At 43.9% G+C, this 19,482-nt stretch overlaps 1 protein-coding gene across 1 annotated transcript in view; it reads right to left on the bottom strand.

The window, feature by feature from the left end:
• Positions 1-19,482, bottom strand: part of fkbp10b (FKBP prolyl isomerase 10b) — a 70,744-nt gene that overhangs the window by 28,726 nt on the left and 22,536 nt on the right. Inside the window, exon 5 of the mRNA XM_060939288.1 lies at positions 627-816. Coding sequence (XP_060795271.1) covers positions 627-816 — 190 coding nt within the window. The remainder of the gene's footprint in view (positions 1-626; positions 817-19,482) is intronic.

Genomic DNA, 19,482 nt, shown 5'->3' with positions numbered 1-19,482 from the left:
CACACACAATCACATGTATGCACAATTTAGAGTAGCTAGTTAACCTAACTGTATGTCTTTGGACTATGGAGGAAACCTGAGCAGCAGAGGAGACCCACACAGACACGGGGGGGAACATACAAACTCCACACAGAAAGGCCCCTGTCGGGCACTGGGCTCAAACCCAGAACCTTCTTGCTGTGAGGCGACAGTGCTAACCAACTGCACCACTGTGCCACCTGTAATTACTTACCATCATTAATTACTGCTTTTAAGTGTAACGTCTAGATACTGAATTTGTTTTTATACTTATAAAATTTTCTATATAACTATATTATTCATTATTAATTATTAAAAATAATGAATTTAATTAAAGGTTAGTATTTGTGAATGAAAAACTTTTTATTAAAAAAACAAACTATGAGTTAAAATTTGTTTTATCCAAATACGTGAACTGTTCGTTCAATCAAAACAAACCTGTTTTATTAGAGAGTTTTGGGGGGGGGACTAAATGAAAATAAAATGAGTGTTTATAACAGCAGATATTAGAAATAAAAGTGAGAATGGTGAATGTTGAGTAATTTCTGCAGGTTATTGAAGTTGGACTGTAGTTAGATTAGACGAATGAAGTGAAGCAGCGTGCTGACCTGCTGTCGAAGGTGGCTCCGTTGAGGAAGGTGCCGTTATAGTGATAACGAATGTAATCTCCCATTATAGATTTGCGTGTACAGGGTTCAGGGATTTCCTGAATCTCCACATTGATGTCGTCTTTTGGATTGTGCAGGTCGACGAGCAGGATGTCGTACACCACCGTGGCATGAGGCGGGATCTCCTTCCCTGAAAAACAGAGGAAACTATAGAGAAACTTGTTTCTTAATCAGCATCAACACTCAATGTCCATCTGAGTAATATGTTATGGTCATTTCCCCAATCCGAAAGCCTAAGGCTAAGCTTTTCTGGTTTTAAGAGTTACACGTAGATTTAATTGTAAGTCAGAGTCTAAAACAGTAAAACCAGTGCCATGTAGTACGTCAAAACTCCTCCTGTATGAGCAATGCTGTCACCATCACCAACCAATCAGAAACAGGAAGTACTACGTCTGTGATCGAGACACAGGGAGGCAATTAGTGCCTCTCTTTCTCAGGGTAACAATGAGCTCTAGCAAGATGTCTCAAGTTCATGACTAGTGTAATGCCGGCAGCCATTTTCTCCCTCTCTGCAAGTGCTCCTCCCTGTGCACATGCCGTGGTGCTGAAAGGACAGTACCCCACTCTCTGTGACAAAACTCAACAGTGCAGTTCAGCACCACTGGCAGAAAATAGCACCAAGCACACACATGACGGGAGGAGCGGCTTAATGCATTGCAGCTGGCAGCCACTAATAACGGCCCGCACATTCACCCTCAGGGCTCGAAATTCATATTTTTTTTCACCAGCCAGCCGGACTAGTTACCTTCCAAAGTAACTAGCCAAACAGAAAATCAACTCGCCAAAGTTTGTTCATGTATGAATTTTACTTCTGTCAAAAATAACACAAAAGAGAGTAGTTACCATTGTTCATGACTAATGTGCATTTATTTCAAGACCCGAGTATTTTGATACTTTTTTTGCACACTTTACAAACTGGCATTTGCTGTTCCACGTCCTCCTCGCGATATCCAAAAAAAATGCCAGATGACTGACCCCTTACTAGTTCTTTTAGGAACCAATTCACCCGCTTCCATTTTTAATTTGTCGCTGAAATTGACAGAGCTTACACAGTAGCCTATGCAACACCAGCGATTGCACGAACTGAGTCAGCGCTGTAAACCAGAACTAGGAAATCTTCCCGCAAGCAGTGTTGCCAGATACTGCTGACATTTTCCAGCCCAAAATATGTTCAAAACCCGCCAAAATGCACTTAAAACTGCCCAATTGGGCGGGAAACAGCCCAATCTGGCAACACTGCCCGGAAGTTCCTTTCAGCACCAAGATGTCGCCCAGGATTGGTTGGCGAGTGTGTGACGCTATTGTTTTTTTTTACCCTTAGGCAGCCTCTCAAGTTACTGCCTGAGGGACAGGGAGAAAATCACCGGAAAAGGTTTAAAACAAACGCAACAAACACGAAACAAACGCAAGTCGGCAGATGACCATAAAATACTTGATAGTTACGATATAATAATTTTATGTATCTCACACAGAATTTTCGGAGATACAGTGGGGCAAAAAAGTATTTAGTCAGCCACCAATTGTGCAAGTTCTCCCACTTAAAAAGATGAGAGAGGCCTGTAATTTTCATCATAGGTACACTTCAACTATGAGAGACAGAATGGGGGAAAGAATCCAGGAAATCACACTGTAGGATTTTTAATGAATTAATTGGTAAATTCCTCAGTAAAATAAGTATTTGGTCACCTACAAACAAGCAAGATTTCTGGCTCTCACAGACCTGTAACTTCTTTAAGAGGCTCCTCTGTCCTCCACTCGTTACCTGTATTAATGGCACCTGTTTGAACTCGATATCAGTATAAAAGACACCTGTCCACAACCTCAAACAGTCACACTCCAAACTCCACTATGGCCAAGACCAAAGAGCTGTCAAAGGACACCAGAAACAAAATTGTAGATCTGCACCAGGCTGGGAAGACTGGGACTCAAATCCTGCAGTGCCAGACGTGTCCCCCTACTTAAGCTAGTACATGTCCAGGCCTGTCTGAAGTTTGCTAGAGAGCATTTGGATGATCCAGAAGAGGATTGGGAGAATGTCATATGGTCAGATGAAACCAAAATAGAACTTTTTGGTAAAAACTCAACTTGTCGTGTTTGGAGGAGAAAGAATGCTGAGTTGCATCCAAAGAACACCATACAGTGGTGCTTGAAAGTTTGTGAACCCTTTAGAATTTTCTATATTTCTGCATAAATATGACCTAAAACATCATCAGATTTTCACACAAGTCCTAAAAGTAGATAAAGAGAACCCAGTTAAACAAATGAGACAAAAATATTACACTTGGTCATTTCTTTATTGAGGAAAATGATCCAATATTACATATCTGTGAGTGACAAAAGTATGTGAACCTTTGCTTTCAGTATCTGGTGTGATCCCCCTTGTGCAGCAATAACTGCAACTAAATGTTTCCGGTAACTGTTGCTCAGTCCTGCACACCGGCTTGGAGGAATTTTAGCCCATTCCTCCGTACAGAACAGCTTCAACTCTGGGATGTTGGTGGGTTTCCTCACATGAACTACTAGCTTCAGGTCCTTCCACAACATTTCGATTGGATTAAGGTCGGGACTTTGACTTGGCCATTCCAAAACATTAACTTTATTCTTCTTTAACCATTCTTTGGTAGAACAACTTGTGTGCTTGGGGTCGTTGTCTTGCTGCATGACCTGCCTTCTCTTGAGATTCAGTTCATGGACAGATGTCCTGACATTTTCCTTTAGAATTCACTGATATCATTCAGAATTCATTGTTCCATCAATGATGGCAAGCCGTCCTGGCCCAGATGCAGCAAAACAGGCCCAAACCATGATACTACCACCACCATGTTTCACAGATGGGATAAGGTTCTTATGCTGGAAGACAGTGTTTTCCTTTCTCCAAACATATCACTTCTCATTTAAACCAAAAAACTCTATTTTGGTCTCATCTGTCCACAAAACATTTTTCCAATAGCCTTCTGGCTTGTCCACATGATCTTTAGCAAACTGCAGACGAGCAGCAATGTTCTTTTTGGAGAGCAGTGGCTTTCTCATTGCAACCCTGCCATGCACACCATTGTTGTTTAGTGTTCTCCTGATGGTGGACTCATGAACATTAACATTAGCCAATGTGAGAGAGGCCTTCAGTTGCTTAGAAGTTACCCTGGGGTCCTTTGTGACCTCACCAACTATTACACGCCTTGCTCTTGGAGTAATCTTTGCTGGTTGACCACTTCTAGGGAGGGTAACAATGGTCTTGAATGTCCTCTATTTGTACACAATCTGTCTGACTGTGGATTGGTGGAGTCCAAACTCTTTAGAGATGGTTTTGTAACCTTTTCCAGCCTGATGAGCATCAGCAATGCTTTTTCTGAGGTCCTCAGAAATCTCCTTTGTTCGTGCCATGATACACTTCCACAAACATGTGTTGTGAAGATCAGACTTTGATCGATCCCTGTTCTTTAAATAAAACAGGGTGCCCACTCACACCTGATTGTCATCCCATTGATTGAAAACACCTGACTCTAATTTCACCTTCAAATTAACTGCTAATCCTAGAGGTTCACATACTTTTGCCACTCACAGATATGTAATATTGGATCATTTTCCTCAATAAATAAATGACCAAGTATAATATTTTGTCTCATTTGTTTAACTTGGTTCTCTTTATCTACTTTTAGGACTTGTGTGAAAATCTGATGATGTTTTAGGTCATATTTATGCAGAAATATAGAAAATTCTAAAGGGTTCACAAACTTTCAAGCACCACTGTACCTACTGTGAAGCATGGGGGTGGAAACATCATGCTTTGGGACTGTTTTTTCTGCAGAGGGACCAGGACAACTGATCCGTGTAAAGGAAAGAATGAATGGGGCCATGTATTGTGAGATTTTGAGTGAAAACCTCCTTCCATCAGCAAGGGCATTGAAGATGAAACGTGGCTGGGTCTTTCAGCATGACAATGATCCCAAACACACCGCCCGGGCAATGAAGGAGTGGCTTCGTAAGAAGCATTTCAAGGTCCTGGAGTGGCCTAGCCAGTCTCCAGATCTCAACCCCATAGAAAATCTTTGGAGGGAGTTGAAAGTCCGTGTTGCCCAGCGACAGCCCCAAAACATCACTGCTCTAGAGGAGATCTGCATGGAGGAATGGACCAAAATACCAGCAACAGTGTGTGAAAACCTTGTGAAGACTTACAGAAAACGTTTGACCTCTGTCATTGCCAACAAAGGGTATATAACAAAGTATTGAGATGAACTTTTGTTATTGACCAAATACTTATTTTCCACCATAATTTGCAAATAAATTCTTTAAAAAAAATCAGACAATGTGATTTTCTGGATTTTTTTTTCTTATTTTGTCTCTCATAGTTGAGGTATACCTATGATGAAAATTACAGGCCTCTCATCTTTTTAAGTGGGAGAACTTGAACAATTGGTGACTGACTAAATAATTTTTTGCCCCACTGTATATCGAGTATATTCGATATATCGCACAGCCCTATGAATCTTCGCTTCATATATATTTTTTTATTTTCAACTAGCCAGCCGGGCTGGCTAATGACAGGAATTACCTGCCAAATGACAAATTAAGTTGCCTCGGGCGACCGGACCACCGCAAATTTCGAGCCCTGACCCTCCACAAGATAGCAGGAGAGAATATAAGGGCTGCGTGTCATACAGAGTGAGTAAGTCCTCCTGAATACCACTCTCTGACTTGCTGTATTTCTCTGCAAGCAGATACCAGTTCAGAATACACCCTCCCTTGCTCGGAAGATTGCAAGGCTGCTCTCCTACACCTCTGAAAGTGCGTGTCACACCTCACACCCTGGTATCCTCCAGCACAACTTCCCCCACCTTGGACCTCACCTCACTCACAAAAATAAAAAGCACCTTTTTGCACCACATGTCTCTGTCTCTGTGTCACATCCTGCCACTAGAGAGCGCTACACTGTTGGAGAATGTTGGCAGGTGATGCAGACTCGGGCACCCCCGCTATGGACCCCATACTGAGGCACCTTCTGGATGTCCACAGACAGCAGGGACAGGAGCTGGCCCATGGTCTACACATCATTACCCAGGATCTCCTAAGCCTGAAACACACTGACTGCAGCTGTGGTCCACCTCCCCGACCCAGCCCGAGATGCTCAGCGCCTCTTCACCAAGCTCAATGCAGATGAAGACACTGAAGTGTTCCTAGGGACCTTCAAGAGGGCTGCTGAGAGACCAGGCTGACACCCCAGAGAGTGGGCCCATATCCTTGCCCCACTTCTCACCAGTAAAGCATATAGGGCCTACCATGCACTTCCCTTGGTCGATGCTGAGGACACCACCACCCTCCAGGAAAAGATCCTGGCCTGCTGTGGTCTCTCTCCCACATGAGCTGCCTCTAAGTTCTACCACTGGAGCTACAGGCCAGGCCAAGAGCCTAGAACCCAGATGGATAGCCTCCTGTAGATCATTCAGAGGTAGCTCCAACCTGACCAACTAGCCCCCACAGAAATCGTAGAACAGATCACTCTCGACTGCTTCCTGCAGGGTCTCCCGGGTGAAGACAGGAGAGCTGTGAGGATGAAGGCAGCCCAAACCCCCAGAGACATGGTCTCCACCCTCGAGTGCATGCTAGCCACACTGGAGAGGAGGACTTCCAGCGTGAGCCCCACCATCACTTCAGCCCAAGCCTCTGGGAGGGCACAGGAGGAGCCCCTGCCACAGTGCTCACCTCAGTACAAGTCAATGCTCATGGAACTTGAGTGCGATGCTACAGCTAGACCCTTCAAACCCTGGTTGGCAGGGTGTGCCCTTCACACCAACCCCCGGCTGCCAGCACCCACCATCACCCTCAAGCTGAATGGTCTCACAGTGCCAGCACTGGTGGATTCAGGGAGTGCATCAGTCCTATCCCAGACCTCCCTACCCTGTTGAAGCCTGGCTGTCACCTGCGTGCACAGGGATGTGCGAGAGGTCCCCACCACAGAGGTCCAGATAGGGGGTCAAAAAGGTGATTGGCCAGTGATGGTTGGTCTACTTCCTGATCTCCCTGTGCCTCTGCTTGTTGGCAGAGACTGGCCAGGGTTCCACACCTCCATCAATGCACCAGAACAGAGGAAGAAGTAGAGGAGCTCCAGAAAGCTGCAGCAGTGCGCCCTGCCAACCACCCCTGGGACTGTATTCCTGACAGAAGGAGAGACAGCAGTTGTGGAAGCCGAAGCCAAAGCGTGCCCTCCCCACCCACTAACCCTGCCTCCACTTTGTCTATGCAGGCGGTGATGGAAGGAAACTTCAGAAGGGAGCAAAAAATGGATGATCAGCTGAAGCACTGCCAGGTACTACAGGTTGGTGCGGAGAATCTATACCCCAATCAGGGATTGCCTGTGGCCTTTCTGGTGGGGAGAGGGCTGCTGTACTATCACTGTAGCTGCTGGGGCGAGCCCTGTGATGACCTCATCCTCCCTATGACCAAAATCGACTCCATCATGCACCTGAGCCACCCCCACCCCCTGGGTGACTACCTGGAACCCCAGAATACACTGGAGAAGATCCAGGACTGATTCCACTGGCTAAAAATGGTGGCTGAGGTCTGCAACTTCTGCCAGCAGTGCCCACAATGCCAGTGGACTTCCCCTTACAGGCCAGCACCAGCCCCGTAAATCCCTCTTCCCATCACTGGGGTCCCCTTCAAGCAGGTGGGAATGGATCTCGCAGGGCCACTACCTAAGTCTGCCCTGAGCCACAAGTACATCTTGGTGATTGTCGACACTGCCACCCAATACCCAAAGCCCATCCCTCTTCAAAAAGCAATGTCCAAAAACATCACCAGGGAACTGATGCTCCTCTTCAGCCAGGTCAAAATCGCCAAGGGCCTGCTCACAGACCAGGGCACCCCCTTCATCTACAAGTACCTGGGTGTTCATCTGAACAATAAACTGGACTGGACTGATCACACACACGCCCTGTACAAGAAACGACAAAGCAGACTCCACCTGCTGAGGAGGCTCAGGGCCTTTGGAGTTCAGGGTCCACTTCTGGACTCTTTTTATGACTCTGTGGTGGCATCAGCCATATTCTATGGGGTTATCTGTTGGGGAAGCAGTATCACAACAGCAGAGAGGAAAAAACTGAACAAACTGATTAGGAAGGCAGGATCTGTCCTGGGCTGTGCACTGGACTCAGTGGATGTAGTGGGGGAGAGGAGGATGTTGGCCAAGTTGCCATCCTTAATGGCGAACACCTCCCATCCACTGCAGGACTGTGCAATAATATCTGCAAACCATTTAATTTATGCAAACTTGTTAATTTTTTAATCTCTAAATTTGTAGTTTATTTATTTTATATATATCCTTTTTTGTATACTTAGTACTTTTGCACTACTCCTTCACTGCCTTATCTTTTTCTCTTTATATATTTTGCTGCTGTAACAATGTAAATTTCCCCTTGTGGGATAATAAAAGGCTATCTTGTCTTATCTCCAAGCTTATGGTGGACCTGTGTTGGCTGCTGCAGGTCAAACACCTCAAGACCTTTGTCTACCACTCTCAGACCGACAGCATCATTGAGAGGTTCAAACAAACTCTCAAGCACATGTTGAAAATGGTAGTAGATGAAGATGGGCAAAACTGGGACCTACTGGGACCCTTGTGTCCTCTTCACCATGTGGGGGACACCTCAGGCCTCTACAATGCTCATGCCTTTCGAGCTCCTGTTTAGCCAATGGCCCAGGAGCCTATTGGACACCATCAGGGAAGCCTGGGAGGAGCCATCTGCATTCCACTCCCTCACTGGCTACATCCAAGAGATGCAAGAGAGGACTGAGTGGGTGGCCCCCATCATACAGGAGCACAAGCAGGCAACCCAGAGTGCACAACAATGAGTCTACAATCGGCTGGGCCAAGCTTGAGATTTTCAGTTCTGTGACTGTGTGCTCCTGCTCCTTCCTAATATGAGCTGCAAGTTCCTCGCCTGCTGGCAAGGCCCCTATGTTGCCCAAGAGAGAGTAGGTCCCGTGACCTACGCCTGCAGCAACCAGGTAAGACAGCCCTCACCCAACTTTACCACATAAACCTATTGAAATGGTGCTGGTGCTCTCAGCCTTTTCTGTACCCTCCTCAGGTGCAGCCAAGTCAGATCAAGTCCACAAGGGAGAAGAATTTATGTCTGCCCAACTGCAAGAGCTGTGAGATTTGGAGGATCAGTTCAGGGACGTGTTTTCTGCAGAGCCCAGGCAGACCAACATCCTGCAGCATGAGATCGGATGCTGTCAGATGAAGACCCTTGCTGGGGTCATCATCCGACAGTGGCCTTACTAAGTCCCAGAGGCCTGCCATCAAGCTATAAATACAGAAGTAGCCCAGATACTACAGGAGGGCATCATCAAAAAACCTTTAAAAAACCTGACCTTGATCCCTGTCAGCTGTCCAAAACTGGGGAACAATTTGAAAAAAATTTTCTGTTGAGTTGTCTGTGAAGATTCTCAATCATCCAGGTCATAGTAAACTGTGGGTGGTAGAAATGGGCAACTGGACTTGCTTGAAGATTCTTGAAAACGTTTCACCTCTCGTCCAAAAGGCTTCCTCAGTTCTGTCTGACTAATAGATAGTTTTCACTGACATCACGGCATTCCGGGGAACGCCCCCCAGCCGCCATCTTGGAGGGCAAACAAAACGGACCATCGCCACTACTGGCTACATTATCTCCGACGAATTTATGAAGTTATATAGTCAGTTTTCTAAAATAAAGATCAATGTCGGCAAAATCAAGCAAACAGAAGTATATAGATACACATCTCACGGTATGCAGCCAAACTGGCCTTGATTGGGGGAATTGACCCCTACAAAGTGGACAAAGATGCATTTTCAAGTGACTATGCAGGGCTGCCAAAGCCTGAAACTGCCAAAGCCTGCTCCAAAGCCTGAAACTGACTTCATCAAACTTTAAAAGCTGTCTGATATATACAACTTTATATATTCACAGCGCGCCTTTTGGCGGATGCCGCCTGAATCGCGCAGATCCGATTTTTTTTTAGGGGGGGCGTTGGAGTGTCTGATTATAATTTCAAAGTAAATTCTGTATTAAAATTACTAAATAAGCAAATATGTTACAGTCCATGAAACAGGAAGTATAAGGATGAGAAAAAAACTGTTTAAATCGGGAAGCTGCGCACACATGGATTAAAGCAAAAAATAATAATAATCTGATTGAAAAAAAGCTCCATGTCGTTGGCCCCTACCACATCAGCGATGCGTCAAATTTTAAACGCCGTGTTGTCCATTATCCCCTAGGCCCCTACTTATAGTACATTTACATAATTTTAACAATGACTAAAGCTAAGGCAAGACTTTACCATTGTCATTACTGGCTATAAATGATGAAACATCAAGTTTTCAGCGCAAAGTGCAAATTTATTTCAACAATACTTTAGTAATGCACAACAGTGGTTAAGAGAAAAGTACAAGTGCAGTCAAACTTGAACCATGCTTTCAAAAGAGTGGAACAGAAAGAACTTGCAAGAAAAGTAAAGTGAAAGTTCACTTTTTCTGCTTCTTCACAGTGAACCCAAAGGCATCTAGTTTTTTGCCATTGCTTCCATAGACTTTTTTAATGGCAAACTACACAAAAGCACACACCTGCCATTTTCATCTTTTTGCACCATGAACTAAATGGCTTGCCATTATCGCCCATTTCATTTCGCCAAGCCCATCTCCACTTATTCTTTACCGTTTTGTTGATGTCTGACACATCTGTGCCTTCATTTAAAAGAAGCGCGTCCATGCTGGCAAAACCGAAAGTAATTTGACGCGCTCTAGTGATGGAAATCGAAGGGCCTATGTCCGGCGGCCTTATACGCAGTCGAGTTGAGGGGGGATGTGGGGGGAGGCATCCCCCCTTCTGAAATAAAAATCTCAAATCATTCCCCTTATAAAACGGCCATCCCCCCATCACATCCCTTGGGCCATTTTACCAATTAATGTGGAAATTAGCCTACTATTATTTTAACAAATATTACTACCATTTCAACATTAGAGGCTTTGCACAGTGATAGCCTACATGTAGCCAGATAAAAAAAAGACGCATATTTATTTATTCGGTTGCACCACTCATTCAAGTTTCAGTCACTGAAAACAGCTACTTTCGCAAACTCGGGGCAGAGTGGAGATTTCTGAAAACTCCATCTTCAGACACGAGTGTAAATCGGGAAAACGAAGCAACAGTGGGCGAGAGGGTGCGCGCGAATATAATGAGTCAGAGGTGTGAATCTTTCACCGAATGCCAATTGTCCCGGTTCTTCATGAAATCACACGCGCACGCACAAATTCATTAGGTTAACTTTCAAATAACTGTTCTTGTGCACTTGCGACACTGGAGCCACTTTCCTGAATTTTGAGCTTCGGAGTATTCGCTTCTTTATCTATTTAATCAATGAATTTATTTGTCACATACATTCAATTACTAATGTAAACCATTAGTAGCCTATTTAAGCAATAGCTGTTTTCTCCACTGTTTTCTGACCTTTTGTGCTTAGTGAATGAGACACTTCATTACACTCCACTGACTTCCAATTCCGGACTTTTTTGAAAATGTAAAATATAGGCCTACGAGATGGTTTTTTTGGCACTTAATTCGCGTTGGTCCTTCACTATTAATTTTTGAGACTGACAAGGCACTAAACACTGTGGAATTATTTTCTCCTTACTATGAAGTTTGGCATCTTAAACAAGTGACCTTGCAACACAAGGCTCAGAACATTCCTACAACATTAGAGGGAAAAGAGAAGGAGCAGAATCATATCAAGAAAGCACTTCAGAATTGCGGTTATCCCAACTGGGCTTTCCTAAAGAGCATAAAAAGGAACATAACTGACAAGGATGATAACAGGAACAAACGCAAGAACATTGTCATTCCCTACATTTCTGGTCTATCTGAGAAACTCAGGAGGATCTTCTACAAACACAACATTCCGGTACATTTCAGACCCAGTAACACCCTGAAGCAGAAACTGGTCCACCCTAAGGACAGAATACCCAGACACAAACAGGACAACGTAGTGTATGCAATTCAGTGCAGTGATGATTGCACAGATTCGTATATTGGGGAGACAAAACAACCGCTATACAGGCACTTGGCCCAACACAGGAGAGCCAGCTCCTCAGGCCAGGACTCGGCTGTCTACATTCATCTTAATAACAAAGGACACTCATTTCAGGATTGTAACGTAAGCATTTTAGCCAGAGAGGATCGTTGGTATGAGCGAGGAGTTAAAGAAGCCATTTTTGTCAACCTGGAACGGCCATCACTGAACAGAGGTGGGGGTCTAAGACATCAGTTGTCAACCATCTACAAGGCGGTCTTGGACACTCTTCCCAGACGGCTGGGTGTACGCCAGGACCCAGCTGTTTTCGGTGACTCACAGGAAGACAGAGAGAGTCAGATTGCCATTGATCACCCTAACGGGCAATCCTTTGATCACCCGAATGACTCGCCGTTCACACCCAGCCTCCAGTGACCCACACCAACATGATGCCTCAATGACACCTTAGATGAGCTGGTCATCAGAATTCTGATTCTGATCCAGGAGAAGATAAATATCTGATACTCCCTATTAGTCAGACAGAACTGAGGAAGCCTTTTGGACGAGAGGTGAAATGTTTTCAAGAATCTTCAAGCAAGTCCAGTTGCCCATTTCTACCACCCACAGTTTTCTGTTGAGTTAGATTTTTATGCTGATTAAAACTAAAATTGGCATGCTGATTCCAAAATTGCAGTCAGTTTTTTTCTAGCACGTCAAGTTTTTTCTCCACAGCTTACCCTCCAGATAAGCAAAATTCCACTGATCAGCTGTAGTAAGACTTGCCAGCTGATTACGATTGGACTCCTCAACAGCTACGTGGCAACTCGTTTGTGCAGTCACAATTGAGACAGTGTGGTGAGAGGTGTGTTCTAAAGGAACACATGAAAAGTTGGCATTTGGTATCCCCATGGTTTGGCGAGAGCAAAAAGATCATTGCACAGACTGTTACTTTTGATTAGTGAAAACATCAGGATTTTAACAAGGAAAATAAAAGTAAAATAGAATATCCTAATCTACCGTCAGCTATAAGACCAATGCCTCATTCAGCTGAAATTCCAGTGCCAGTTTTCGAACAACTACCTCCTCCTGAAGATCTGAGTGATGTTGAAGAACGCAGTGACAGCAATGATGCAGATTTTGAAATTCACGAGGATTCAGTTTGTAGGGGATTTGATCAGCATGAGTTGAATGATTTGCTACGTGATTTGGGCCTATCAAAAAAAGCTTCAGAAGGAATCATGGCTTTCAATCTACAATCCGAATGAATGGCGAATGTTTATTGATAGCTCAAAGTGGAGCTTGAAGTGTGTCCTTCTACACAATGGCAATTTATTTGGTGCAGTCCCTATTGGGAATTCTGTCTGTCTTTGTGAAGAACATGGAGATGTAAAGAGAGTCATTAAGTTATTGCAATATGACAAACACAATTGGATCATCTGTGTTGACCTTAAAATGGTGTGCTTCCTTCTTGGTCAGCAACGTTGGTACACAAAGTATCCCTGCTTTCTTTGTATGTGGGATAGCAGAGCTCGAGAGAAGCATTGGGTTGAGACGAATTGGCCTCCAAGATCTGATCTTAAACCTGGAGATCCCAACATTCTACATGAGCCACTTGTTGACAGAAAGAAAATAATATTCCCACCTCTGCACATAAAACTAGGTCCCATGAAGCAATTTGTAAAAGCATTGCCAACTGATGGCGACTGTTTCAAGTACATCATCTTGCAATTTCCTGGACTGTCAATTGAAAAAATCAAGGCCGGTGTGTTTGATGGTCCACAAATTCGGCAGCTCATCAAAGATGAACAGTTCGCCGGGACTATGTCAGACCTTGTGAAGAATGCTTGGTTATCATTCAAAGATGTCGTCAAGAACTTTCTTGGAAATACACGTGCAAGTAATTACACAGAAATTGTTCAGAAACTATTGGAGAGCTACAAAGCGCTTGGTTGCAACATGAGTATTAAACTACATTTTCTGCATTGCCATCTTGCCAGCTTTCCGGAAAATCTTGGTGCTGTTAGCGACGAGCAAGGTGAACGATTTCACCAAGATTTGAAGGTGATGGAAGAACGTTATCAAGGTAGATGGGATATACATATGATGGCTGACTATTGTTGGAGCATCAAACGTGACAGTCCGCAAGTTGAACACTCCAGAAAGAGCTATAAACGTAAATTTTTACCTTAACTACTTGCACACAATAATAATTACAGTAGCCATATCCTTTGTAAAAACATAAGTGGTAAATAAACATTGCAGTCATGCCTGTTTCTTTCATATTTCATTGTATGTCAATATTTGTAAATTTTTATAAAACAAGCACATATCTGTTAAGTACAGTATTTTTCATATTTTTTAAGAACAAGGGGATTCTATAGTTCAAAAAACTTGACGTGATAGAGAAAAACTGAGATCAGTTTTGGATTCCGCACCCAAAAATTAGTTAAAAACAGCTGTCAGACCTAACTCAACAAAAATTGCGTTCCCCAGTATCGGCCAATATCAAACCTCCCCTTTATCAGTACAGTGGTGCTTGAAAGTTTGTGAACCCTTTAGAATTTTCTATATTTCTGCAGAAATATGACCTAAAACATCATCATATTTTCACACAAGTCCTAAAAGTAGATAAAGAGAACCCAGTTAAACAAATGAGACAAAAATATAATACTTGGTCATTTATTTATTGAGGAAAATATTACATATATGTGAGTGGCAAAAGTATGTGAACCTCTAGGATTAGCAGTTAATTTGAAGGTGAAATTAGAATCAGGTGTTTTCAATCAATGGGATGACAATCAAGTGTGAGTGAGCACCCTGTTTTATTTAAAGAACAGGGATCTAGCAAAGTCTGATCTTCACAACACGTTTGTGGAAGTGTATCATGGCACGAACAAAGGAGATTTCTGAGGACCTCAGAAAAAGCGCTGTTGATGCTCATCAGGCTGGAAAAGGTTACAAAACCAGCTCTAAAGAATTTGGACTCCACCAATCCACAGTCAGACAGACTGTGTACAAATGGAGGAAATTCAAGACCATTGTTACCCTCCCCAGGAGTGGTCAACCAACAAAGATCACTCCAAGAGCAAGGCGTGTAATAGTTGGCAAGGTCACAAAGGACCCCAGAGTAACTTCTAAGCAACTGAAGGCCTTTCTCACATTGGCTAATGTTAATGTTCATGATTCCACCATCAGGAGAACACTGAACAACAATGGTGTGCATGGCAGGGTTGCAAGGAGAAAGCCACTGCTCTCCAAAAAGAGCATTGCTGCTTGTCTGCAGTTCGCTAAAGATCATGTGGACAAGCCAGAAGGCTATTGGAAAAATGTTTTGTGGACAGATGAAACCAAAATAGAACTTTTTGGTTTAAATGAGAAGCATTATGTTTGGAGAAAGGAAAACACTGCATTCCAGCATAAGAACCTTATCCCATCTGTGAAACATGGTGGTGGTAGTATCATGGTTTGGGCCTGTTTTGCAGCATCTGGGCCAGGATGGCTTGACATCAGTGATGGAACAATGAATTCTGAATTATACCAGTGAATTCTAAAGGAAAATGTCAGGACATCTGTCCATGAACTGAATCTCAAGAGAAGGTGGGTCATGCAGCAAGACAATGACCCTAAGCACACAAGTCGTTCTACCAAAGAATGGTTAAAGAAGAATAAAGTTAATGTTTTGGAATGGCCAAGTCAAAGTCCTGCCTTAATCCAACTGAAATGTTATGGAAGGACCTGAAGCGAGAAGTTCATGTGAGGAAACCCACCAACATCCCAGAGTTGAAGCTGTTCTGTACGGAGGAATGGGCTAAAATTCCTCCAAGCCGGTGTGCAGGACTGATCAACAGTTACTGGAAACGTTTAGTTGCAGTTATTGCTGCACAAGGGGGTCACACCAGATACTGAAAGCAAAGGTTCACATACTTTTGCCACTCACAGATATGTAATATTGGATCATTTTCCTCAATAAAGAAATGACCAAGTATAATATTTTTGTCTCATTTGTCTGTGTTCTCTTTATCTACTTCTAAGACTTGTGTGAAAATCTGATGATGTTTTAGGTCATATTTATGCAGAAATATAGACAATTCTAAAGGGTTCACGAACTTTCAAGCACCACTGAGGTAAAGTTTGGTGTTCCACAAGGTTCTATCTTGGGTCCACTGCTTTTTTCTTTATATATGTTACCCCTGGGTGATATTATTCGTAAACATTGTATTAGTTTCTACTGTTATGCTGATGACACACAGTTGTATGTTTCTGCAAAACCTGATGAGAGACACCAGCTTGATAGAACTGAGAAATGTGTGAAGGACATTGGACACTGGATGCTTATTAACTTCCTTCTGCTTAACTCTGACAAGGCTGAAGTACTTGTATTAGGACCACATGCAGCTAGAAGTAAGTTTTCTGATTACACAGTAACTCTGGATGGCCTTTCTGTTTCTTCACGTGCAGCAGTAAAAGACCTCGGAGTGATTACTGACCCCAGGCTTTCATTCAAAACTCACAGTGATATCACCTGGATAGCTTTCTTTCATCTCAGAAATATTGCAAAGATAAGAAATTTAATGTCACTACATGACGCAGAAAAACTAGTTCATGCTTTCGTTACCTCCAGGTTGTATTATTGTAATGCCTTACTGTCTGGATGTTCTAATAAGTGCATAAACAAACTCCAGTTAGTTCAAAATGCAGCAGCAAGAGTCCTTACTAGAACTAGAAAATATGACCACATCACCCCTGTCTTATCCACACTGCATTGGCTCCCAATCAAATTTCGTATTGATTGTAATATACTACTATTGACCTTTAAAGCACTGAATGGTCTCGCACCACAGTACCGGAGTGAACTTCTGGTCCTCTATGACCCACCACACCTACTTAGATTAAAAGGTGTAGGCTATCTGCTGATACCTCATATAGTGAAAGCTACATCAGGGGGCAGAGCCTTTTCTTATAAAGCCCTACAGTTATGGAACAGCCTTCCAAGTAATGTTCAGGAATCAGACACAGTCTCAGTGTTTAAGTCTAGGCTGAAAACATATCTGTTTCGTCAAGCCTTTTGTTAATGGTGTTTATGAGGTAAAGGTGTAGATCTGGAGGGTCCTCAGACATAGTGTTTTGGTAAACTGGGATGTATGGATGCTGTCAGTCCCCCACTCGCTTGCTCACTCAAGTTTGTTGATGGTGTACTGGCTGGCTGCTTTATGTCCCGGGGTTCCCTCATGCCTGTGTTACCTTCTGGCTCTCCCCTTTTAGTTATGCTGTCAGTTAGTTGCCGGAGTCCCTGCTTGTACTCAGTGCAATATGTATACTGTTCCTACTTATTCAGGTGACATTGGGCATACCTAACAACCTGTTTTCTGTCCCTCTTTCTCTCTCTCTCTTCCCCCCCAAATCTGTCCCTCTGAGTTACATGTCGGTCCTGGGATCGAGATGCTGACCTCTTCTGCTCCTCGGACCTGCCTGATCCATCCTGGTGCCCTGTGTCTGGTTGGAGTCTCATCGCATCGCTCCTGTGGAGGACGGCCCCATGTGGACAGTTGAAAATCACACCTGGAGGATGCTCTGGACACTTACAGTAATGCTTTTATGGCTGAGGACTACAGTTGACTTGCTAACTTTAGGACTGCAGTTGTCATGAACAGTTTTGCACTCACGTTTCCATCAATGAAGAGTTTATAACATCAACAAAACTGACTTCATGTTAAAACTGTTAATGTTATAGTCATGTTGTCTGTTGTTGCCCAAATGAGGATGGGTTCCCTTTTGAGTCTGGTTCCTCTCAAGGTTTCTTCCTCATGTCATCTGAGGGAGTTTTTCCTTGCCACCATTGCCACAGGCTTGCTCATTGGGGATAGATTAGGGATAAAATTAGCTCATGTTAAAACATGTTCAAATTCTGTAAAGCTGCTTTGCAACAATGTTTATTGTTAAAAGCGTTATACAAATAAACTTGACTTGATTTGACTTGATCAAGGAATCCACCAGTCCCTGGTCCAGCCCCATTGTCATCATGCCCAAACCTGATGGAAGCCTCTGGTTCTGCAACAGCTTCTGGAGGCTGAATGAGGTATTGGATTTTGACAGCTATCCCCTGCTAGGACTGGATCACCTCATAGAGTGCCTAGGGGAGGGTCTGGTTCATATCCACCCTCAACCTGATCAAAGGGTACTGGCAAGTAGCCCTCTCCAGGGAGTCTGGGCCCAAGACAGCCTTTAGCATCAACTCTGGGCATTGGCAATACCAGGTCCTTCCCTTTTGGCTCTGTGGAGCGCCTGCAACATTGCAGAGGCTGATGGACATTGTTCTGAGACTCCATTGTCCCTACAGCACAGCCTACCTGGACAACATACTCTTCCACTACAACAACTGGCAGGATCACCTCCATCAGGTCAGGGAAATGCTGGACAGATTCAGTAATGCAGGACTGATGGCGAACCCAAAAAATGCCATCTGGGGCTGACTGAGACACAGTACTTGGGTTACCACATTGGCCGGGGTCTCCTGAAACCCCAAAAGAGGAAAACAGAAGCTGTCCACAATTACCCCTGGCTTACCACCAAGAAACAGGTGCGTGCCTTTTTTGGACTGGCCGGCTACTACTGGCACTTTGTGCCAAACTTTGCTTCTATAGCTTCCCCCTCTCAAATCTCATCAGGAAGGCAGAGCCTGAAAAAGTCCGCTGGACCCCTAGCCTGGCAAGCCAGACTAAATGTGAATATTTAGTCTGGCCTCGATCCGTAGACATTTCCGAAGCGGGTAGGAGGAACAAACCGCTGTCTTTCAAACTGTCTCTGTGCATATAGACCAACGCTCTGACCAATCAGCGCAACAGTGACTGTGACGTAGTCAGAGCGACAGAAAGCAGTGGGGGAGGCCTTGAAATTAAATAATTTTTCAAAATGCGTATTAATTAATAAACAGGTTCTAGATATTAAGAAGTTTGGAGATAATGACCACAAGTTTGGAGTCTGTACCACATACACATTTTTTTCCAAGTGTTTTTCAAGGGTTTGCTTAAAGTGTTTTTGAGAGTTTTTATTTAGTGGTGTTTGGTGAAATAATTTCCCTTAAATTTAAAATAACGGGAAAATAAGAAACAATCAAAAAGTAATGTTTCAAAGCTGTTTATTAATTCTTCGTACTGCACAAACTAGCCCATCCTTTTGGCTACGAGCGGAGCCAGCTGGTAGATCAGACTTTTGCCATAGGCGGTCGGCAAAACAGCGAAAACGTCCTTCTTGAAAAGGAATGAGTGGAGAGCCTCTTCCTGCTCATGTTTCAACGAAAACTCCAAGTCTAATTCTTCTAAAACTGATTCCAAAGCGGAGTCAAACGCGCGCTGTTCACTAGCCCGTAGCCATCTTTCCTGTTGCGCTTTCTCCAGCGTCGCACAGCTTTGTCGTCACTCCTGCAAAAGCCCGCCCAAAGAATCCAAACAAAAACCTTGCGTTGTGATTGGCGGGCACGATTTGATGCCCGGGGTGTTTTTGTTTATATGGTGCGAGGCTAGACCCATTCGCTAGGCAAAAAATATTTTTGGCCGCTAGGCGGTTGGGTCTAGTTTACTAGGGTACTGGACCCCCCCAGCCAAAAAAGCACTCCAGACCCTCAAAACTGCGCTCACCAGCTCACCATGTCCTGAGGAACCCTGACTGCCAGTGCCCCTTCCTGGTACACACGGACACATCCTAGGAGCCGTACTGTCACAAGAATTTGAGGGAGAAGAACTTCCAGTAGTCTACATTA

Source organism: Neoarius graeffei, chromosome 14, assembly GCF_027579695.1.
Source record: "Neoarius graeffei isolate fNeoGra1 chromosome 14, fNeoGra1.pri, whole genome shotgun sequence".
Classification (NCBI taxonomy): Eukaryota; Metazoa; Chordata; class Actinopteri; order Siluriformes; family Ariidae; genus Neoarius; species Neoarius graeffei.
Note: the sequence above shows the minus strand (reverse complement) of the source record. Positions and strands in the feature narration are given on the sequence as shown.